Raw genomic sequence first — 22,474 nt, forward strand, 5'->3', positions numbered from 1 at the left:
TATATTTATAAAGATTTCTACTTTAGTAGAATCAGACGATTCGTGATGGAGAGATTTATTACTCTTATTGTTGGACTTCTTAATGATACTACTTAAATAGAATGAGAAGGTTTCGTGTAGATCAGAGTAATCACTTGCAAATTCATTTCAATTCAATTACATTTGATTCACTTTTAGATTAACGCTGACTAGATAAAGAAGTATAAAATTAAAAGAAGAAACTTCGAAGAGAAGGTGAATCCATAGCTGCGAATATCCTCGGACAAATACGACTTAATAAGTACTTTATTCCCTCAAAGATTTTCCAAATATGCTTGAGAACTTAAGTACAATCGTTTATGCACGTTTCCCTTCCTGATTGTCCTCAATCAGGTTTGCAGAACACTGGCAGTGCGTCGTTAGTATCCCATACATGGAAACAGGCTTGGATTGTTCTCACACAACTTTGCATTCGCGCAACATTTCTTCGCTATCTGCTGGAAGATTTCCCTGTTGATTTTCCCTGGCGACTCCTTAGGATTTCTGGATATCCTGTCGCCAACTTCGTCGTGGAGTTCCTCGAGTTCCTCCGAGGTCAAACTGAATCCAAGAAAGTCGTCTGGGTTCTGTGAAACGGAATCAGTATTCGTTAAACCAATCGAAAGACTATAATAATAAAATTCGACTGTTCTCTTGGCGAATATAATTCAATAAATTTTAAGAACATTGCGGATAACATCTTCACCCCTTGCATCCTTTAAATTGTCACAGAATATGAGCATAAACGATACAATTTCGAGCTGGAGTACTTACAGCTGATCTCAGTGCGTATCCAACGGGTCCATAAGGCATGGGTGGTCCAAACGTGTCCTCCACTTTGCTCTCGTACCGATCCTCGAAATTAACACCTGGCAAGCTGAGTTCTGTGTCGTGAGACGTGTCTGACGTGTAGTCCTGTTGAGGAGGTTGGTAACCATAAGGGCGCGGTCCAAACAGAGGCCATTTAAAGTTCGTCCCAGGCCGCGGATGCAGCTGACGTTTCTGTTGGCTCACGCTTGCATCGATGGGGTCTAAAAATCGCAGAAATTCGATTCCTTATTCGATTGGAAACACTGTTACGAACGTATGAAAAAGAAGTGTTGTATGTGCAAATTTTTTGTACGAGCAGACTTTGTCGCTTGGTGTGTTTGCAGTTTGATAACGGGAAGCGATCCCTAATAATGTTCAATGGAATTTGCGAAGTATCGAATCGCGTCCTCTTGCGTTCAAAAAATTCTTTAGACAATGTGCTAACACCTGAAACTGCGAAATTTGATCTGTCGATACCTTGGTCGATCGAATATTCGCGTTCAACAAATTCCACTTTCCTCGCAATTGTAACAAGAATGCAAGAGCGAAAAATATATGAAATATTGAAAAAAATACAAGACTTATATATAAACTAACATCTGAATCTAAAATATTTGTTCGAATTTCAGAAATCGGCGAAACAACAAGCGACGACACCGAACGGGACCACTCACCATCCCTTCGCACCCTTGGCACCAGCTGGCCCACCTCGATCCCAACGTTCTCCACGGATCGCCTGCTTCTGGGCCCTTTGCAGCTGTTTATGATCACGTTCCTGACGATGTTCTTGCAGCTCCTCGCGTCAGCCCTCGAGACCTGGACGACCGCCAGCAACGTGATCGCCGCGAGCAACGCCGCGACTCGCCCGGCGCGCATTACTGTCGGCTGAGCTTCCTTTCTTCAGAAACGCGGACGAAACGCACCGCGAGATCGCCGTTCCGCCGGTCCTTCGGCCACTCCAGGCAACCAGCGCGGCCCTCCGCACTTTTAACGGGCCTGGCATCCGCCTGGACGTGTTGCGGAACCGTTCTCGCAATCGCGATTGTTTACCCGGTAGTCGCGTTCCGTGCGTGCTCGATACGCGTTGTTATCGGCGCGGGAATGCGTGGAGGACGAGCACAGGTGGCACAGATAGAGGCGATCGCGGTTACAAGGGTGGCGCTGACGATTGCTTGGGTTCTATTCTGAGGGTTGAATGGGGTTGTGGGTGCTGGTTTAATTGAAGGAGTTTTGAGTCTAATATTGGAAAAATAGAGGGAAAGAGAGACATGGGATTTGGGATCGAAGTTGACGAAGGGATTGGTACGGTTCAAAGTTAAATCGATGGATTTCTGAGGGGTGTAGAGGGTGAATTTATAGGTGGATGTTGATTCTGATATGGTAGGGGTAGTTGAGGATCAGAATCTTGTATGTGAACTGGGATAATGAATTACAGAGATAGGATATCTGTTACATGGTTGAAATAGTAGGTTTCTGAAGATGAGAAGTGGGGTTGTTGGAACGCAGTAATCAGATGTCGGAATTGATCGATTGAGCGTTATTCTGTTATCGATATAAGGAATGCAAGTACGTAGACCACGAAAGGAATGATCACGCGTTAATTGTGACGCGACTGGAAGGTGGCCCGACCGACGCCGCCTGTAACCGCGCGAAAAATCGAGATTTGTCACGAATCGTTCCTTCCTTTCTTTCCTGGACAACTTACGTGACACGGAATGCAGCCTCGATTCAGTGACCAACATCACGTTAAGTGTTATAAGCAACTCAGCGAGGTTACACATTCCACGGCGCGACAACAATGTGCCGCTGATACGTTGCATTGGCGATCTCTCACCTCCTGACCTGGACGTTGTCAACGAGCCAATATAAGGACGCCCCTCTTTCGTCTTCCAGTACTACGAACCTCTTCATCAGATTTCGCGTTACGCAAGCCCATCCTCGATCGATATCTGTTAATTAACAGTTAAAATGCGAAGATCATCGCGACATCGAAAAGTCAAAAGCGCGTATAACAAAGGCCCATAAAATGGTGCCAAAGGGTATGCCAAGAGTAATAACCGTGCGCCATGACCAGAGGCAATTACATCCACCGATTACACGCATCGCGAAACTCTCCATCGTAAAACGAACGCAAGACCAATCGCGTTGCCAGCGAAAAATCGAAATCGAGACAGCGGCGTCGAGTTCACCACCAGTGGGGACCGAGCGCGGGCGTTCTCCACAAAGGGAACGCCGACAGCGTGGCGAACGCGAAGACCCCTCGCGCCAATAACGACGATCTTGATGGCCGTCTCGAAACTCCGTGAAACCACATCGAGCCGTGCATCAAAGCGAAAAAGAAGAGGCGAGGACTCGGCGTCAATCATCGCGGCGAGTTGAACGCGTGTCTGACCCCCTTTGTGCGTGCAACGCCCGATGCAATAGGAGTTAATCGAAAAAAGTAGGCAAGACGGTGACGGGCGGGGGCCAATTGAGGATCGGCGTCGCGACGAGACGCTTGTAATTAGCCAGTGAGCGCGCGATCTAGCCGCTAATTTCGTCTGACGCCAGTGATACGCTTCATCAGGCTGGAATCTTGAAAAAAAATATTCCGACCACCGTGGGTTACGGCTTCTCTAATGATTCGTGGAAGTGTTTATGCACGTCTGAGCCTTTTTCTCTGTAATCTCGAGCTGAAATTTTGTTGTGGCCGACTCTGGATGCACATTCGAGAGACGAGAAATACCAAGGGGAAAGAAGAATTTGTCACTGTTTTTTTTTTTTTTTTTTTATGTGAATGACGTCAAAATAATTCTAAATATACTTGCAATTCAATCATAGAAATTCGATCTCTCCTTAGAGCGGGTCGAAAGTTTATCGACGCGTATGGAGAAAAATTGATCGTTGTACGAGCGAATGAAAAAAACCCGCGATTACTCGAAACGTGAGCGTAATCGGTTTGAAATATTCTAAATGACTGATAACGGAATTATGCAGCCACGTGCAGTTTCCGCGAGATTTTCTATTCGCAGCGAAACTATTATGACGCGATGCTACGTTAATGATTTTTTCTCATTTCGCGCTGGCGAGAACGTTATTCCTCCTTTTTATTTTTTTTTTATTCTTGCGAGCGATAAAATTATTTAGAATATTTTCGCTGCGCTCAACTCGCAGTTCGCGAACGAATTGCTCGTTTCTTCGGACGCAGTTGCAATCTATTTAGCTCAGTTTGCTTTCTAGGTCAGTAGCGCTCCACTTGTGGCGACGTACTAATCAGGATGATTTATCTTTGAGAGAAATAAATTAATAGTATTTGATTACAATGTATGGCTGCTCGCTCGAACAATAAATATTTTGTTTGGTAAACATTTACAGTCGGTTGTGCCTCCTCGTGGCACAGTAATTTGCAATTTTGCAGTAATTTTTATGTATTCAATATACAGAACCGCGAACGACTACGCGGAGAAATAATAACTCAATTCAATTGTACAATTCGAGGAAGCTGAATTAAACAAACTCTTCAAACTACTTCTTTTTAAATACTGATCACTTACATTTTTAGTCTAACTTCAGTTCGTAAATCTACAGTTCAAATTTCTATTTTTTCTACAATAATAATAGTTTAATCACAGTCTACAGAAAGTACAAAAAATAATTTCTCAAAGCTTCTTAATACACCATTTTCAATATGTAAACGTGATCGCATCGCGCTTTAAAATTGAACTTTTATCAATTACTATTGCCAAAATACGTACAGTTAAAAATTTTGTGAAAACAGCTCTTCTCAACGGATTTTTTAAGAATACAAAAATGACAACGTTACGATTTGTACAGAGACGGATTCAAAATCGTTCGATCCACGTAGAGGACGTGTACTGTGGCGCTATCTGCTGGCTTTCCTCAGTAATTCCCCTGGTGTTAGGGGTTTGACACGTATGCTGTTTTTCTTCTTTCCGGATTCGAGTAAATGTCAATTGACCAACTGAGAGATATCGTTGCCCTCTATTGTCACGCAACTTTTTCGTGATCAGGTGCGTCAAAGTTCATCGATATAGAATACAGCATCATGCTCGGTGTGATACATTAAGAATACGATCAACGGCAACCTAACCTCACTTTTAACCTGTCTTTTAAATGAACCCCTCTCAGACAAATCTTGCAAATCAGATATAACTGATGTGATACTCACGGTATCGGTTACTTTCTTTTGCAGATCGTAAAATAAAGTTCTCTTGGCAAAGTGCGAGATAAACAGCAAAATGAGCACCATTGCGGAGCAGCCGTGCTATACCTTGATAAATATCCCAACGGACACAGAGCCTCTGAACGAGCTCCAGCTGAAGCAAGATCTTGAGAAGGGCGATGTGCAGACAAAGATCGAAGCCCTTAAAAAAACTATTCACATGATCCTCAGCGGAGAACGCCTGCCAGGGCTTCTGATGACCATCATCAGATTTGTTCTGCCCCTGCAGGATCATACCATAAAGAAACTTTTACTGATTTTCTGGGAAATTGTTCCCAAAACTTCTCCAGATGGAAAGTTGCTTCAAGAGATGATCTTAGTCTGCGATGCTTATAGGAAAGATTTGCAGCATCCGAACGAGTTTGTCAGAGGTTCTACTTTAAGGTATAAACACGCGAAGGATGGATCTGCTCGTCTTTTTTTAAGGGAAAAATATATAAAAGCATATTTGTATTTTTCAGGTTTCTATGCAAACTGAAGGAACCGGAACTTTTGGAACCTCTAATGCCTGCGATAATTGCATGCCTGGAGCACAGACACTCTTATGTCAGGCGCAATGCAGTTCTAGCTATTTTCACAATTTATAGAAACTTTGAATTCCTTATACCAGATGCCCCAGAATTAATAGCGAAGTATTTAGAGGGTGAGCAGGACATGTCTTGCAGGAGAAATGCATTCTTGATGCTGTTACATGCTGATCAGAGCAGGGCATTGTCTTATTTGGCTGCTTGTCTGGACCAAGTGCCTAGTTTTGGCGATATACTACAATTGGTTATTGTAGAGTTGATTTACAAGGTTCGCATATTTAACAGAAGTCGCTATTTGCGATCGATGTCAAATATATCAACAGGCTGTGCGTATTTTTACAGGTTTGCCTCGCGAATCCGTCGGAGAGGGCCCGTTTCATCAGATGCATTTACAGTCTGTTGAATTCATCGAGTGCCGCTGTACGTTACGAAGCAGCTGGCACTCTAGTGACGCTCTCCAGTGCCCCCACAGCGATCAAGGCTGCAGCATCCTGCTACATCGAACTGGTCGTAAAAGAGAGCGATAATAATGTTAAATTGATCGTGTTGGACCGTTTGATCGCGATGAAGGATAGTCCTGTTTACGAAAGAGTTTTGCAAGATTTAGTGATGGATGTACTTCGCGTTCTAGGTAAGTATATCGGATGAAGAGAAAATTGCTGGAACGTATCGCTTATGGTTTCGATTTCCGCACTTCAGGTTCTCCAGCGTTGGAAGTTAGGACAAAAACGTTAGCTCTAGCGATGGACTTGGTGACGACTCGCACGATCGAAGAAATGGTTCAGCTGTTGAAGAAAGAAGTGCTTAGAACAGCTGGTGGGGAACACGAGGACGCTGGCAGATACCGACAGCTCCTGGTTAGAACGCTGCACGCTTGCTCCATCAAATTCTCAGACGTAGCCGCTACAGTGATCCCAGTGCTGACAGACTTCCTGTCGGAGAACAACGAGGCCGCAGCAACTGATGTTCTGGTGTTCGTTCGCGAGGCTATCCAGCGATTCGAGAATCTCAGACCTCTCATTGTCGAGAAACTCCTCGAGGTACGTACCAAAGAAAAAATGAAAGGAAAAGGGAATAACCTTTATATCAACGTCTCAATAAATTTAATTAATCTCATTTTTGGTGTGCAGGTGTTTCCGCATATAAGGTCAGTAAAAGTACACAGAGCAGCATTATGGATTCTCGGTGAATACGCGACTTCGAAGGAAGACATAGAAGCTGTAATGGGTCGCATACGAGCCGCTCTAGGAGAATTGCCATTGTTAGAAGCGGAGAATAAACGGCAAGCCGGAGAAAAGTCGGAGGACGGAAGCACTCAAGCCGCGCCAGCGCAATTAGTCACGTCGGATGGGACATATGCTACTCAGAGTGCATTTAGCGCGGCATCTGCACGTAACTATCTTTCATTATCGACATTTATTACTACCCTAATGCCATTTTATAGATTTCCTATCTGCAATTGCACTCTTTCTCTTAATATTCCAGGCAAGAAGGAAGAGAAACGTCCAGCACTGGTTCAATACATGATGGAGGGTGACTTCTTCATAGGCGCCTCACTAGCCACAACCCTAGCCAAGTTGGCACTCCGTTATAAGACCCTCGAAAATGATCTACGAAAGAGCAATCGTATGCAAGCTGAAGCGATGCTAGTGATGTCCAGCGTACTCCAGTTAGGGCGTTCGGGTCTCCCCGCGAAAGCAATGACCCACGACGACGCAGAACGTCTGTCTTTGTGCCTGAGGTCCTTGGCCTGTCCAGCGCCACTCGTGCAAAAAGTTTTCACCGAGGGTTGCCGCGATGCTCTTGGTCGAATGTTGGCAGCCAAAGCGGAAGAAGATTCGCAGAACCAGAAGGTTCTACATTTCTGATCACCTTATTACAATCCTTTAATTGCTCTCGAGAAAGATAATAAAATAAATACTTTTACGCGTCTTTTCGCAGGCGAAGGAGAAGCCAGGCAGCATCGTCCAAGTCGACGACGCGATACAGTTCCTACAATTGAGCCGTGGCTCAGACCTAGCAGGCGGAGCTGGTGACATGTTCGAACAGAGTTTGAGCGCTGCTGTTGCCGGAAGACCCGGCACTGGCGGAGACGCGCCAGCGCCCAGTGCTCTGAGCAAGGTCACCCAACTAACCGGCTTCTCGGATCCTGTTTACGCCGAAGCTCTCGTTCATGTCAATCAGTACGACATTGTGCTCGATGTACTGATCGTCAACCAGACCGAGGACACCCTTCAGAACTGTACCTTGGAGCTTGCCACGATGGGCGACTTGAAACTCGTGGAGAGGCCACAGCCTATCGTGCTCGCGCCTCGGGACTTTGCAAGCATTAAAGCGAACGTGAAAGTAGCGTCTACAGAAAATGGAATAATATTTGGAAATATAGGTAAGTACGCTTTAAAGGAATTTTAGACCTTCTAACACCTCCTTTAGGTAGCGAGTTGGTTTTCTGTAGTATTTAAATGTTCGAAGTTCCATAAAATCGCGACGGTACGCATAGTCCGTTAAAGAATTAATGAGAGTGGGCCACGGCAGTGACTTGGATATTTTCGAATAAAGTAAACGTGAATCCAATTTTAATTTCTAGTGTACGATGTGTCTGGCGCTGGATCCGATAGAAGCGTGGTAGTATTGAATGACATACATATCGATATAATGGATTACATAGTGCCAGCAACTTGCACGGACGCGGAGTTTAGACAGATGTGGGCAGAGTTCGAATGGGAGAACAAGGTGTCTGTAAATACCACATTGTCAGACTTGAGGGAGTACCTCGCCCACTTATTAAAGTCCACGAATATGCGCTGTCTTACTCCGGAGAAGGTATTGCATTTTGAACATCATTTTGGTTTGCGTTTGATATTCACAAATAGGATTCTTCATTTAGATGGAAGATGCTTCTTGTTTCCGAAGAAAAATAATATTCTTTTTCAGGCTCTTTCTGGACAATGTGGTTTCATGGCCGCGAATATGTACGCGAAATCGATATTCGGCGAGGATGCATTGGCGAACATGTCCATCGAGAAGCCATTGAATAAACCTGACGCTCCAGTGGTCGGTCATATTCGCATCAGAGCGAAAAGCCAAGGCATGGCTCTCTCGTTAGGCGACAAAATCAATTCCACGCAGAAAGGTCCGCAGAGTAAAGTGGTCCAAGCCGCTTAAAACGCGTTCGATTCATTTCACGGTTTCTCCAGTATTCGAGTTATTTCCAGGAGGAGGAAGTAGGCAGTCGAATTAATTCAGAAAAGTGAAGGCACGAGGCTAACTGTTGGCTTGCGATTATTAGTTACACAATTGGCTTAATTGCTTGAATCATTACAAATGCAAGTGTGCGGTTGCACGCGTTATGCGTGCTGCGATATAAATTACTGTCCCCTCTAACCGGATATACCATAATCTTGTTGTCCTATTACGACGATTAGATGGATTGTCATGTTGAACAAAAAGCTGCATGGGTCTTCTGAATTACGATAGGAGCACTAGTTATCAGATTAAATGCTAATAATAGTATTAACCTTTCACGTACTCCGGACTTACTTTTCCCAGAGATCAATGCGCAGGTACCCATCGTGGTCGAAATGTAATAGTACTTTCACCTCCGTTCAGGTGGCGCTAGTAATGGTTGCAATGATGCAATTCTTCTAATCGTAATATCTTCTTCGTGTAATTATAATTAGCATCGCATTTGATTGGTGATCACTCGCGCAATTGGTACCACTGTGTAACTAATAGTTACATCTCAACGCCTAAGTGTGTCAAAATGGCGGAAGACAAATTAGCCCTCGTCAATTCCACGATTCGAAGTTCCCTCAAACACGATGATGTTGAAATGTATTTTATACGAGATCAGTATATTAATTTGTGCGCCGTTTCAATTTATTTCCCAATGTCACCGCCGCTGAACGACGACGCCAACATATCCGTCAGCGAAAAAATTATACACACACACACGATACTTTAGCTGTACGAGCTTGTATTTTATTCCGTTGAAACAGTTTCCGATATATACACATATTTTTTAAGGAATAAAGAATGAATACTTTACACCATCCTACCAATGCTAATTTATTTTCTTGCAGGCATTAAAAATATACAGGTGCTTAGTATTTCGATCTCTTTGGTGCATTTTACATATTTAACGAAAAATATCATTAATTATTTGCTTCGATCATGTCAGTATCGCGATTTTTTCTTTTTTAATGTGCAAATTGAAAGAACGATTAGTTTCATTTCCAGACTGACTTTATAGAAAGTATTCCGTGGCTGAAAGATCGTGAAGGGTTGCGATCATTTTACTCTCCATCCAGTATTCTACAACCAGCCACCCTTTCGAGGTGACCTAGTATGCGAGATTCGCGGTGATTTAGGCTTAATGTCTACCAGCTTCTCCTTATCCTCCGACTGGTTTTGGTTCCTGATTGGACTCAGCGCAGGCTTCAGTCTCGACTTTATCGTTTTGGTATCAGGAAGAACAGCCAGCGTCGATTCTGCGTCCTTAGTAGAGCTATCATTTGCATCCATCGATGGAGAATCTGTTCGCTTTCTATGGGCGAACATGCTCGGAGTCGGTGGTGTTTCCGTGACTGAATGGACACGACAGAAACCATTAATTCCAAACGAATAGAAAAGAACTTCTCGATAGTAAACAGCTAAATAAAATTATCCTAATTGATACATAAAATTGTCAGACGTTTCGCATTTATCAAATGCACAACTTCATCGATAATAAGAGAAGTTCTTTCGCGGTGGTTCGAATAAAAGGGGGTGAAATTCTTACCAGTCAGTTGCTGGTGGGCCGCCGCGGAAGACGGCCCGCTCACGGACTTCCTTTTGTGTCTCTGCGACGTACAAAGTGACGTGACTTTAGAGGGTTTCTCGTCGACGTAGTTCATCGACGTCACGGGCTTCTGCTATAAAGAAAAGCACATCGAAAGGTAACCAGCATTCGAACTGGCGATCCACGAGAGCGAGAATACAGTCTGCGGATAAATCTCAGAAGCAGCGAAAGCTCGAGTCTTTCACTCGCGTGGATAGGTTTTTACTCGAGAAACCTCTGAGTTCCAATAAATTATTTCATAGACAGACACATTCGACGAAGCGATAAAACACGTGGTCCCTGAGAAGATTTATGTACCACAGTATTACGTATCTAAGAAACTAAAGTTCTTTTCTAAAAAAAATGGTAACTTATTAAGAATAGCTTCTGTAAAACGTCGCTTACAGGTTCCTCCATAGTTGCAGCACCAGGAAGCTCGACTGGTCCGTTGCATTTCGGTGGTTGAGGCGCCTTCTTCTTTGGAACACTCTCGTCATCGACGATCTCCTCAAGAACGTGAAGAATCGTCGAGGCTGTGGTCTCAGGTAGATCCACAGGCGTCACAGGCGGCAAAGGACTCTGAGCGGTCAATCTTTGTGCCTCCTCTATGGCTTTTTTCAGACTCAGCTGATTCTGAAGCGACGCTCTGCTGGTGCTCTTACCTATCTGCGAGCTTTTCACTGCACTGTCCACTACCTGGAATCATTTCAATCCAATTGCGCGTGGCTACAAAATTAAACACGTAGATAACAGTTTGTGTACGCTGTTCCTGAGTTTGTACCTGGCTCCAACGATTATTAACCGATTGCAGTACCGCCAATTTGGCGATCCTCTTCCATCTGGCGACGTTATCCTCGTCCTCAGACGGCTGAAGACTCTCGTCTACTTCGTCGAGCTCTGACGCCTGGACAGGCACTGCTACCTGGAAGTCCTTCATTAGCCTTCTTTCCCAGACCTTCATCTTCTTCCCCAGAATAGCTGGTCATTTGCAGAGATGTTAATCGAGGCAATTTCCTGGAATATTTAATGCGAGAGAGTTTATCGTCGCTTACTTCGTTCTTTGGTATCAGCTCCAGCGATGTCCATCCCGTTCTTCTTCAAAATATCCAGCAATTCGCATCGCCAGGAAGACAAGTCCGATTTGAGCTCGTGAACGTCGTCCTCGGTGACAGGATCCATTTCGTGCTCAGAGTGCGAGTTCACGACGTACCGCCATATCAGAGCTCTCATCACAGCTCCGTATCTGTTGAGAAATAAATAAGTGTGCGATGAGAGGGCACATTTTATTTAGTAAATGAGACGAAGATGTGAAGTATTGGGAGAATTGTTCGAATTTGGTATTCACTTGTGTTCGTGCGCTCGTTTACGCGTGCTCGACTCCCTGCTGACGTTCTTCTTCTGCATGCCACAGAATCTGAACAGCAGCTTGGGTGGTGGGAAGATGTTGAACGGGGGAGGAAGCGTGCCACCCTCTTCGAAGTAGCTCATCCATAGTTTCGTTCGAGCGAATTTCCATTCTGAATCGGCGCGTTCCTGTTAACCATTAGAAAAGAAAAAAGAAAATTCGTGACGATACTTAAATTGCAGATAATTGTAGCTTTTATGGTAAATTTTGTATTATTTAATTGAACGTTAAAATTACCTCAATAACAGCATAGCTGTTGCTCATCATGGCGATGAGAAGATTCAACAGAACGATCACATTGATCACAGAGTAAGATCCAAACATCAACAGGCCCCAGAATCGAGTATAAGACTTAATCCCTGAAAAACACATCGATCCAAATCTTCTTCAAAAATACATTAAATAGAAGGAAGAATAAAATGAACTAAAATTTGATTTACCAGTAAGTTCGAAACTTTCTATACCAATGCTACCAAAACTGGCCCAGAATAGAGTCTGACAGGACTCGAAGAGATTACTAAACCTATATAATCGAAAAATTACGATGAACTTTTAACCGAAGAACGCTAATTGTATAAATCGTAACGTTTACCTTCGCCATCTTAAACAAGGCTCGCTAGTCGCGTCCCAAGATGGATCAGACATGCCAGTGTAACACTTCTGCCTCTCCAGCTCTGCGAAGTACCAAAGCAGCTGGTTCAAACCGCAGGCGAACGCGAAGAGCACCAACGTGTAGATGAAGAAGAACTTCACTATGTCTATCACCATCCTGCCAAGCGATATCTAACGAGAAATTGTTAATCAGGATCTCCAATCTCATAAACGTGATACTAAGATCGATTTTTTTCTATGTCTTCTATTTTTCAAATATTATTCGCGTTGTGTAAAGAGTAACACCTGAAGAGGACCAAGGTGAGGATTGATACTGAACAAATGGATAAGTTTCAGGGCGCTGAATATGTTGGCAGCAGCGAACAGCCCCTCTGCGATTAACTGAGGGTCGAAATCGCTCCAAGTCTCCCTTGGTACCAAAGCCGCCATCGGATCTTGGCTGATTTCCGTCTGCTGCTGAAGATACGCAGCTGTTCGAAGAACCGCGGTCATGATGTACAGGAAGTTCTTCGTGAAGTCGATGAAGTTCCACATGTCGCGTAAGTAAGCTTTTAATCCATCCACGTAGACCTTTCGAAATTGTTCTTATTGTATTTTTTCCAATATTTTTACTATCATCAAAGTAATTATAAAAGTGCTAAAATCGTTCGTTACCTCTCTCATCTCTTGCCAGATGAATCCAAGGACGTACATAGCAACGAGACTCTCCAGAAACGAAGGTCCTGCGCCTCTCTGTCTAGCCAGTTCCGCTTCCAAACTCCTCTTCCCCTCCTCGCTGGCGAACAATCGAACTACCTCCACTTCCGCACGCTGCGAGACCAACATCAGAATGACTGGAAATAAAAATCATAATTTCTCTGTTTTTAATCGTGCGATTGAATCAATCATTGAATCATCGATCGACGAAGAGTTTACACAGGAAGAAGAGATACGACGAGGCGTGGATGAGGAACTTGACGAATGGCTTCCTCATCAGCTGGCCATATGACGACTCTGGCGCTAGAAGGTACGTCATGCAGTAGAATGGAAACATCACTGCGGTTTTCGCGAGAATGGAGCACCTTTGCACTGTGCTCATGCGACGAAAACCAGGAAGACCATCGTACCTTTGATAAGAATGAGAAATATATTCTCTAATCGTTTGATTTCGAATTTTCAGTGGGAGGAGACTCACCAGATCGCAGCTAACAACTGCTGCACATGCGAGTGGGCGACGAAAGTTTTCTGCTTATATTGGATGGCTAACTCTAATCTAGCCAGCTGGCTGGTGGACAAGTTCGTCGTTGATTCGCTGTCATTTGGATCGTAGCTGAGGATCGTCTGCAGCTCTGTGGTAGTTCGCACTTGTTGCAGCAGATCAACAGCAAACCTAATAGAAACCGTATCGTTGATACAATCTTCCAATTTTTAATTATTAAAAAGGAAATAATTGGTATTTTTTTTATTTCAGTGACGTTCACCTCTCCACCTGTCGTCGAAGCTTCAGATATTCACCCCTGCTCTCTGGCTCGGTGATCGCCAATTCTCGAAGTTCCCAGCTCAGCTGGAAGGCGGTCAGCAAAGGATCTGGCGAGCTGAGCGCGATCAGACTTGGACTCGCGAGTGCTTTGTACTCGGAGATCCTCGTGGACGAGAGTCTCAGAGGGTCGCCTGAAAATGAAACGTTCTCGCTTTTCAGAGAAGAATGTGAAAGCACTTTCGATTATGAATTTCAAGGATATCTTACCTGTGGTAGATCGTAGACAATCGGAGCATCCGCATCTGATATCGTGAGGCATTGGCAGAGTGGCACCGCGATCTAGAAGCAGCTTCAAAATCTCGTAGTTGTTCCGCTGCGCAGCTAAAATGAGGGGCGTGATCTCTGGCGGATACCTCGCTGACGCTGGATCGATCTTCTGCCAGCTGTGAGTGATTTCTGTCTTGGCTACAAACGCAGACAGTGAGAGTGTTTTAGAAACTTTCGTCGTATATTTTTTACAAATTTTCATTCAAACATTTTTGCTAAGAATGACTCACAATTTTCCTCAGCAGCAGCAGTGAGCAGTTCCTCGTGCTCCAACAGCAGCTCCACAGCCTCCACGAATTCCTGATCGATCGCGCGAAGAAGAGCATCCCTCGTCTCGACGCCCATCACTATCAGCAGCTCGACCATCTCCAAATTCTCCGCGTCGATCGACAAAGAGAGAGCCCCGCGACCCAGACTGTCCACGCAGTCAACGTCCAACGGTTTGCCCTGGAAATAGAAATTGCATCGTCTCGTTGCGAATTGATGACGAAGAAGAGATACGAATCATTCCTCGAGAACCCACATTGATGCCACCCTTCTTGGCGCACTGGATGAACCTCTTCACGTTCGCCAAGTCGCCCCTTTCCACCGCCAACAGGTACTTCTTCTCCTCGATGTTCAGTGGCCTTGGCAGGTTCACCACGTAGGCGTCCTCCTCCTCAGAGCTAGCCTCCATCTCCTTCTCTGTCTTCTCGTTGCTCATTTTGAACCGCGTTCACATAACATACACGGTTCAAAAGTTTCTATGGACAGAGTCTACTTTACTTAGAATATCATAGACGTACAAGATAGTTTCTAGGTTCATAGAACTGAAATTATAGGCTTTGGTTTTGAGAATATGATGTACTCTTAAATCTACTGACCTGAAGGTGCAGAGTTACTATCAAAGATGGATTCTTTGAGAAGTGCAGCTTCTACTTCTTCTCTCTGCTACTATAGACTAATTTGTTAAATAATCAATGGAAGCTCTGCGTCACTTATTCTCTTAGAAAAGAAGGCATTCAATCACTGTCCATATCGATCTTCAACGCGTACATTGTCGCATAAATAAAAGTTGGGGGGAGCAACACCCTCGTTCTTATCCTGCCTCGAGGTTCGAGTTTCAACGCGATCGAACGGCACTTCTTCAGTCGATTCTCCGATTTCCACCGCGTGGTGGTCGTTCAGGACCGCTGAACGAGACGTCAGTCTCGTTGAAACCCAACGATGCGCAATTATCAGACAGTCTCACTTGCAGCTCGTGGTGAGTGCGTTGTGAACGAAAGAACTGTCACGGTTCTTGCTTATATAGGGGATCATGGAAATCGAATTACAGGCATTAACCGAGACCCTGTTTACGTTCCCAGCCGCTTAAGGCGGCGTACACCACGAGGGCTAATTTGCTTACCGATATCTCGTTAGCCACGTGACTCTTTACTTCGATGCGTAGCCACTTAGAGCGATGGCCGCTGCGTTAGGTCAGGGCAGAAGTTGAGACAAGTAAAAATCGTCGAATGCCATTTTCTCGTTGGGTTGGTCACTTCGAACGATGCTGTCGATCTTTTCCTTTATTTCTTCAGCTTATGCACGTCACGTTTTCGCTTATATTTCAACGCCACGCTGATCGAACTTATTATACACAGAGAAGATAAAATGGTTTCCTCGTTGGTGGTTGGAACGGGTTGAAAGGTGCGAGATGATCCCTTGTTAGTCTTTCGTGGGTTCTGCGATGCGAAAACAGAAGGACCGCAAAGTTTTAACTGGTTTCTTGCACGTCGTTCCACGAAGCAACATTTATTCGATACTTTTGTGATCCACGGTGTTTAAATGTCGCGGAATGTAAGACGTTCGCAGCTAGCTTGGTCTGCGACATTATCGTCCCTCGTATTTCTTTCATAGGGTCCTTTTACAAGGATTCTCCTCTCGAGTAACCCCTAAAAGTTACGATACCCTTAACTCGCGAGCCTCTCGGATCGATTTATCCACCGCTAAGCATCTTCGCCTCGATAAAAACTGGAGCGCGATAAAGTAAAAATCGCAGTGGTTCCATCGCTTCTCTGAGATATCTTCACGTACAAATTTCTCTAAAATCACGATCAACCAGCAAATTACATCAGAAAAAACAAAATCAATGACTATATTACAATTTAACTCGTACAGCAACTTTAATAATTATTCGCTAAAAGCTTAAGCTTCTCGAAACGACTTTCTCTCTCGAGCTTAATTTTTCTTCTCGACTCAAGGACATCTCGATCAACATCGTCCTCTGAAGACGCGCAATCACGGTCGATCCGACGTCTTCGAGCACAAAGCGGATAGCACGGACTCAAACAATATTAAGATTAAGATCATCCTCGCAACCTGGCCAGTTGCGACTGCGAGATTCATTAAGAGTGCTCCCTCTTACGGATTATCGCGTAGCCGGATGAGGGATTAAACGAGGGGTGAAAAAGAGCCGGCCAGCTGTTTGCGCTGCGGCTTCATTCACTCTCGTCCCCCTCTCGGTGTTTGCCGAATACCCGGTTCCACGTGAACGCGCAAGGATCTTCGAGCTGACCCAAACCACCTGACAGCTTCCGTTCGCCAGCGCGAGCTCTCGAGGAATTTCCGTTGGCTGTTGAATAGCTGTTCTTGTTCGATTAGTCGGGTGGTATCAACAGGTACTCCGCGATGAGTGCTCATTTACGTTTTTTTTAGGTCTTTCAGGCCCTTGTAATCTCTTTATTGCATCTCTTTCAACCCTTACTTTTTTATATTTCAATAGCTGTTCTCGTTCAAGTAGTCGGGTATCAACAGGTACTCTGCGATGAGTGCTCATTTACGTTTTCTTAGGTCTTTTTGGCTTTTGTAATCTCTTTATTTCACCCCTTTCAACCCCTTTTTTTATATTTCATTAGCTGTCTTCTTTTTTATATTTCAATAGCTGTTCTCGTTCGATTAGTCGAGTGGTATCAACGGGTACTCTGCGATGGGTGCTCATTTACATTATTCCACCCCTCTTTCAACCCCATCCTTTTTATATTTCATTCTATTATCGTCCATTATAATAATATAAATATTATTTGTTGCAGTAGGAACTAGCAAAGAGTAACATTAATCATTTTTTATAATTGCTTTTGTCGAGAATTTTATTTGATTAAATTTTACTTGATTATTTTCTGGAACGTTCGATATACAATTCTTATTCGAAAGAGGAACGCACGTTTGAACGATTTAGCGTGACATTTTGCGGTTTGCGTGCTCGAGAGCATTCAGCTGTCGCAGAAGGTGACGACTGTTTGAATTGCATTTAGTTATTGGAACGACAGGTGTAAGAGGAAGTTGGACGGTTTTTCGGTCCACCGTCGACAGCGGAAGTTCCGAAGCGATACGGGGGATGTTTAACGTGGGGTAAGTAAATGGAGCGCGGCGTTGACTCGTGGAAACTGAGAAAAATCAACAACCCGGGAACCCGATTCCCAGCTGGAAGAATAACAAGCCACGTGCGAGGGAAAGCTATAGAAAAGATAAAGTGTAGAGTGGAAAAGCCACGGTATGTCGCAAACACGTGGCGTCACAGAGCAAAGTTTTTTCAAGGTGTTCGAAAATATTTGATTGCGTGTAAAGAAATTTGTTCCCACGAATTATTCTTGATAATGGAAAGCGTTAATAATCGAGAAAGAAATGTCAGCGAACCATTTCAATAGATAGTCGATTAGCAATCGTTGTCAATCGAGACGCGGATGAAGTGAAAGCATCTTTTTCTTCTCGCGTCATTCGGAAGCGGGAACTTTCTTCGCGGTGGAGAAACGCGATCGTCGATCGCAGAGCGGAAAGGAAAAGGATATAAGCGAGGAACAACGGTGCTAATAAATCTGTGCCTCGAATCGTGGCGATCTTCAGTGTCTCATTTCGTTTCTACCGTTAAATAACAAGATCTCCGTCATATTTCCACACTCTCAGTAGCTGATATTACTTCGGATCTGTGATTCTTATCATTTTGCGAATCATCAACATGATATCGACAAATTGTTCGATAAATTTCGCGAGACTGTTCCTAATTTTAACTATTTTCTTCTATTTTCCTGATAATTCGATCGCTAGTGGGAATACTAAGAAAGTTCCTGTGAACTTCCGGTATGGAGTAGATCTCGAAGCAGCTGCCAGCGAACATGGAGGCAAGTATTTATCGAAAACTCGAAACTCGAGGAATATTAGAGCAATTTTTATTTATAATCGTAGAAACGAAAGTTTCTCTGAATTTAATAAGAGAAACATCTTAATAACGCTTGTCACGCTCGAGAATTCCTGCAGAAAGTTTCGTCGCGAAGAAAGTCTTCATTCGTAATTAATTCAAACAGGTGGAGGCAAGCACGAGGAGAAGGGTGGCGGCACCCAGTACGAAGAAGGTCATCGCAGCGTCGACGAGGAGAAGGGCGACAAGGTACGATTTAATTACCCATTACTCGAGTTCCATACTCTCTATTAAATCTTCACGGTGCGCGTCAGTATAATTACTCGCGAACAATGATTTTCTAGATTCACCCCATTTCATTAAAACAAACTTGTCTTCTCTAACGAGCAACAGTGCCAGTAGATACAGTCGAACAGCCACACGTTGCACTCCAGTGTCTGTCAGGTGTCTGATTCTACTCGTCGAACCCAATAGACCTACGTTTATCTTCAAGTCCACGTATCTCAGAAACTGTTCATATTTTTCTAAAACACGTGCTGACATTTTTCAAAGCTGAAGAATCATACTTTAACCTGATCGCATCGTTTTGCGAAAAAAATGTGATTTGAAGTACGAAAACGGTGTTCGAATTCGATCTTACGATTGATTCAGAAGATAATTTCTATTTCGTTAAAAAACATTGAGTACCAAGGTGAAAATGAAGAAGATTGATCGTGATTATATTAATTCAGAGTCTGGATGCAGTCGCAGTTGCAACGAATCTCTCAGAAAATCGCGAGGATCCTTTTTCTCGCGGTGTCGCCTGGTCATCGTCCACTCTCCAGGACGCTCGCACCCCCTGCTCGTCGCCCTCGCGATATTAGCGTCCACCCGGTGTCCCATCGGGATTATTTATTACACGGTCGTTGTTGCGCGAACGACATCCTCGCAGCGGTCGAACGATGCTTCTTTCTTCGACGGGGGATTGTTCTTGGTAACGACGGGGCGGTATTTTCGCCCTTTTGTGCGGCACACGCGCCACCGGATATTGCTTCTTACTTTAATACCAGCCGAGGCGTTCATCTTACGGCAATTAATTTGCTCGCGAACTCGTTATACGAGATTGCTCGACAAGAGTGAATTTCGCCGTTTTCGTCGTCCCTTTTTTTTCACGACGCGTTTCGAACTGTTACGACAGGGATGGTCGTATTGGATTTTTCTTTTTCGCGAAGAGTTTGATAAGGGAATGTATCAGGGATGAAACTTGTCACTGAAGTATCTTCTTTAAAAGCAGAGACCAGTCAGCAGTGAAACGAGAAAGAATAAAGATTTAAGGATGCGATCTATGATTTAAAAAAATAAACGCTCAACCATCTGCGATGTAAAAATCAAATTTGCCAGGAAATATATAAGAAAAATCGTTGGCCACTGTTGGTCGTTTCGTTTTATCGATTGTGTACGTATATACGCGCGCTTTGAAACAGGGTTACAAGGTCTTCCACGAGTTCGATAAAGGCGAGAAGGGCCACCACGATAAGGAGAACCATAAGGTGAGGTACGATGAGAAAGAGGGGGAGGAGGAGGAGAAGCACGAGCAAGAAGATCATTACGACGAGAGACACCATGGCGAGGAAGGTAAGAAAGCGGCGAAATTCGAGGAGGAAGGCAAACACCAGAAAGGATACAGCACCAAGGGAGAGCACAGTATCTTCAAAAAGGTATGCTCAAGCAGAAATTAAATAACTACCATTAATTTCCTTCGTATAATCGAGTTAATTGTTACTCAATTAACATAGAAGATCTTAGTTCTTCTTAGATTGTATTCTCCTTGAAGTTGAGCAGTGCGTTGTGCTCTTAGAGTTCGATTAAAAAATTATAAAACGGTGTGAATCGTCGTAGAACGAGTACGAGAAGAAGCACGACTTCTACGACGAGTACCACGAAGATGGAGAACACGAGAAACATGGTGGATATCACCACGAACACGAAGGAAAAAAGGGTGGCCACGAGAAGAAGGGGTACAAGGACTCTGCTCATCGCGAGGTTCGTCCATTCGATAGTATCAACAATTGTTTTATATTTCTAATTTTTATTAGTTATAAATTCAAGTGAAATGCTATATAGTATAAATTGAACGGGAATAAATAAATATTTAACAATTACTACGCCAGCATCATCATGGTAAGAAGAAGAAACACGAAGAGGGCCATCATCATCGCAATCAGAAGGGCCACAAGGCCAGCGAAGGCCACGACAGCCACCATCGACACGACAAGAAATATGGAAAGAAGGGTGGTCGCGACACAGGGAGGAAATGGATCGTCAGCAGCCATTAAATTCTTGACGAACCAAATTTATTTCTAAACACGAGTGTACGTTTCGAAACCAATCTTCATCAGCTAGTCACCAGAAATGGATGTCTCCAGTTAAGGAAATTTATTCTTCGGTCCAAATTTGAACTTTTTAGAAAACCTTGAAGAAAAAAAGAATAATAGTGATATAACAAATTAGTTATATAACGAATAATATAAGATAGACTAGAATTGAGTAGAAAATATACAATATAGAAGATTATCGTTGCAAGGGAGCGTAGAGATTATGATTATTAAAGTAAAGGTGTTCGCGCACGCTTTCCTCGTAAGTAACCATCAGAATGGCGGAATTCTCGTGGAAACTGAGACGTCACCGGTCGCACAATTCCCGTGGGGTGGCGCGGGGACGCGAAAGGGAGCTGGTCGAACGTGGAGACAGAAAGCAGGCGTGTAAATAGCGGTGCAGGTGTGTGAAATTGTGGCTGTTCGCCGACTGTTCGAGGTGACGGCCTTTAATAAGCACGGCTCCTGGTGGAAAGCACGAGGAAATGGACTACGCGTTATGCATACGGTGTCCCCGTACAAAAGAATCGCGCAACTCGTTCATCTGCGAATAAACATCCCACGCGCGCAAAATTATCATTTCCTCCAACCTGACACGTTTCCATTCCCTTCTTTCTGTTACAACAGACTTCAAGGTTTGAAACGTATACTTCGAACAATATGAAATCTACGTAGAATATAGAAAATCTTCATTAAATAAGATAATAGAATTACTTAGCGTTTCTTGTGAAAGATTTAATTTTTCTATCGATACTTTCTTTGCAATTTCTCAGATACATCTGTCTACAATAGTAATAAGATCTTATTTACAAAACTAATGAAACTAAATTTTTGTATCCACTAAAATTATGGCTATAAACCGAACTAAAGTAAAACAGCAAATCAGCTTCGATTTTTAGCAGATTACACTCGCGCAATATTCCACGAACAATCGTGTTTAATCGAAGCTATTATCCGCCAAATGAAATCTCACTTTCCACCCAACGACCCGTGGCTGGCGGATTTTCAGAGGCGGCAAAAAAATGGCGCGCAAGAAGGATGATGGAACGTTGCGACAGCAGGTATCAGCATAATGCCAGCGGGTCCTGTCGAGAGATCGACGGAAATAACGAAATATCGTCGATCACGATGCTCGATGAACCGAGGCGTCGTTTGCGTCGCTCTCACTCTCCACGCGACGGCCACCGCGGCGTGAAAAGTGAAAATGCTGGCGTGAAATTGGCCACGGTCCGGTAACGGGTTACATTGTCGCGTTCGCGAACAGCGCCGTGCGAATAGGACCGACGATCTTTGGGTTGTTCGTTGCGCGTGTTGTTCCGCGAGACGCGGCTTTATCGAGCACGCTCGCGAGGAGCCACGTTCATTAATGGCCGCGAAGGTTAATTAGCTCCGTGGGAGGGGGCTTTCTGATTCGCCTCGCCCGCGTTCGGAATGGTTATTGCCTTCTGTTCTACCGGGTTCAGGATCGTTTCAGCGCAACGAGGTAGCTTCGTTGGATCTTCAAATTATTTCAATTCCCTCGTTTTCGCTGGAAATTACGATAAAATTATTTTTAATGTTCTTTTATATGGGATTTGTTGGAGCATTGTAGCGATTTTTAAATAATTGATATTTGAGTTCGATTTTTAGTAATATATAGAGTTTATGTAATTTGTTTGAATAACGCGTTGTGGAGAGTTTGTTTAACGTTGAAAGACAGCAAAAAGTGGTGTGGCGTATGATTAGAGCGCGCTTGAGGAACTGCGCGTGAGAGCGTAAGGAGAAACGG

The 22,474-nt window shown here is 44.0% G+C and overlaps 4 protein-coding genes across 4 annotated transcripts; 2 read left to right on the forward strand and 2 right to left on the reverse strand.

Annotated features, from left to right (window-relative positions):
* Positions 1–367: 367 nt before the first annotated feature.
* LOC143429828 (uncharacterized) lies at positions 368–1,704 on the reverse strand. The gene is made up of 3 exons (XM_076905626.1): positions 1,503–1,704; positions 793–1,049; positions 368–605 (listed from the first exon to the last, which is right to left on the reverse strand). Exons 1-3 carry the CDS (start codon positions 1,702–1,704, stop codon positions 399–401), a joined length of 666 nt encoding a protein of 221 aa, XP_076761741.1. The 3' UTR covers positions 368–398.
* Positions 1,705–4,700: 2,996 nt separating this feature from the next.
* On the forward strand, positions 4,701–9,090 carry Betacop (coatomer subunit beta). Its single transcript, XM_076905924.1, has 10 exons — positions 4,701–4,838; positions 5,021–5,434; positions 5,512–5,845; positions 5,920–6,208; positions 6,277–6,617; positions 6,708–6,969; positions 7,063–7,430; positions 7,519–7,963; positions 8,165–8,400; positions 8,512–9,090. The coding sequence occupies exons 2-10, from the start codon at positions 5,067–5,069 to the stop codon at positions 8,740–8,742; spliced, it is 2,874 nt and encodes a 957-aa protein (XP_076762039.1). The 5' UTR covers positions 4,701–4,838; positions 5,021–5,066; the 3' UTR covers positions 8,743–9,090.
* A 369-nt stretch (positions 9,091–9,459) lies between these two features.
* On the reverse strand, positions 9,460–15,373 carry Trpl (transient receptor potential-like). Its single transcript, XM_076905920.1, has 18 exons — positions 15,063–15,373; positions 14,723–14,942; positions 14,430–14,646; positions 14,140–14,337; positions 13,874–14,063; positions 13,588–13,782; positions 13,329–13,519; positions 13,068–13,246; positions 12,699–12,983; positions 12,394–12,584; positions 12,242–12,324; positions 12,039–12,160; positions 11,742–11,929; positions 11,449–11,639; positions 11,178–11,374; positions 10,802–11,092; positions 10,358–10,490; positions 9,460–10,163 (listed from the first exon to the last, which is right to left on the reverse strand). The coding sequence occupies exons 2-18, from the start codon at positions 14,900–14,902 to the stop codon at positions 9,892–9,894; spliced, it is 3,303 nt and encodes a 1,100-aa protein (XP_076762035.1). The 5' UTR covers positions 14,903–14,942; positions 15,063–15,373; the 3' UTR covers positions 9,460–9,891.
* Positions 15,374–18,172: 2,799 nt separating this feature from the next.
* LOC143429621 (uncharacterized) lies at positions 18,173–20,781 on the forward strand. The gene is made up of 5 exons (XM_076905299.1): positions 18,173–18,335; positions 18,519–18,601; positions 19,816–20,049; positions 20,231–20,374; positions 20,503–20,781. The coding sequence occupies exons 1-5, from the start codon at positions 18,173–18,175 to the stop codon at positions 20,665–20,667; spliced, it is 789 nt and encodes a 262-aa protein (XP_076761414.1). The 3' UTR covers positions 20,668–20,781.
* The last annotated feature ends 1,693 nt before the right edge of the window (positions 20,782–22,474 follow it).

Source organism: Xylocopa sonorina, chromosome 12, assembly GCF_050948175.1.
Source record: "Xylocopa sonorina isolate GNS202 chromosome 12, iyXylSono1_principal, whole genome shotgun sequence".
In the NCBI taxonomy this organism is placed as follows: domain Eukaryota; kingdom Metazoa; phylum Arthropoda; class Insecta; order Hymenoptera; family Apidae; genus Xylocopa; species Xylocopa sonorina.

Bases quoted from the DNA above. Each gene is read 5' to 3' on its own strand.
- LOC143429828 (XM_076905626.1), bottom strand. From the start codon at position 1,704: ATGCGCGCCGGGCGAGTCGCGGCGTTGCTCGCGGCGATCACGTTGCTG. The intron at 1,050-1,502 runs GTGAGTGGTCCC...TGCGATTTTTAG, and splicing joins GCCAAGGGTGCGAAGGGATG to ACCCCATCGATGCAAGCGTG. The intron at 606-792 runs GTAAGTACTCCA...TCCGTTTCACAG, and splicing joins GATACGCACTGAGATCAGCT to AACCCAGACGACTTTCTTGG.
- Betacop (XM_076905924.1), top strand. From the start codon at position 5,067: ATGAGCACCATTGCGGAGCAGCCGTGCTATACCTTGATAAATATCCCA. The intron at 5,435-5,511 runs GTATAAACACGC...TGTATTTTTCAG, and splicing joins GTCAGAGGTTCTACTTTAAG to GTTTCTATGCAAACTGAAGG. The intron at 6,209-6,276 runs GTAAGTATATCG...TCCGCACTTCAG, and splicing joins GGATGTACTTCGCGTTCTAG to GTTCTCCAGCGTTGGAAGTT.
- Trpl (XM_076905920.1), bottom strand. From the start codon at position 14,902: ATGAGCAACGAGAAGACAGAGAAGGAGATGGAGGCTAGCTCTGAGGAG. The intron at 12,984-13,067 runs GTAACGAACGAT...CAATTTCGAAAG, and splicing joins TCTGGCAAGAGATGAGAGAG to GTCTACGTGGATGGATTAAA. The intron at 12,585-12,698 runs GTGTTACTCTTT...ATTTCTCGTTAG, and splicing joins CTCACCTTGGTCCTCTTCAG to ATATCGCTTGGCAGGATGGT.
- LOC143429621 (XM_076905299.1), top strand. From the start codon at position 18,173: ATGATATCGACAAATTGTTCGATAAATTTCGCGAGACTGTTCCTAATT. The intron at 18,336-18,518 runs GCAAGTATTTAT...TAATTCAAACAG, and splicing joins AGCTGCCAGCGAACATGGAG to GTGGAGGCAAGCACGAGGAG. The intron at 20,050-20,230 runs GTATGCTCAAGC...GAATCGTCGTAG, and splicing joins AGCACAGTATCTTCAAAAAG to AACGAGTACGAGAAGAAGCA.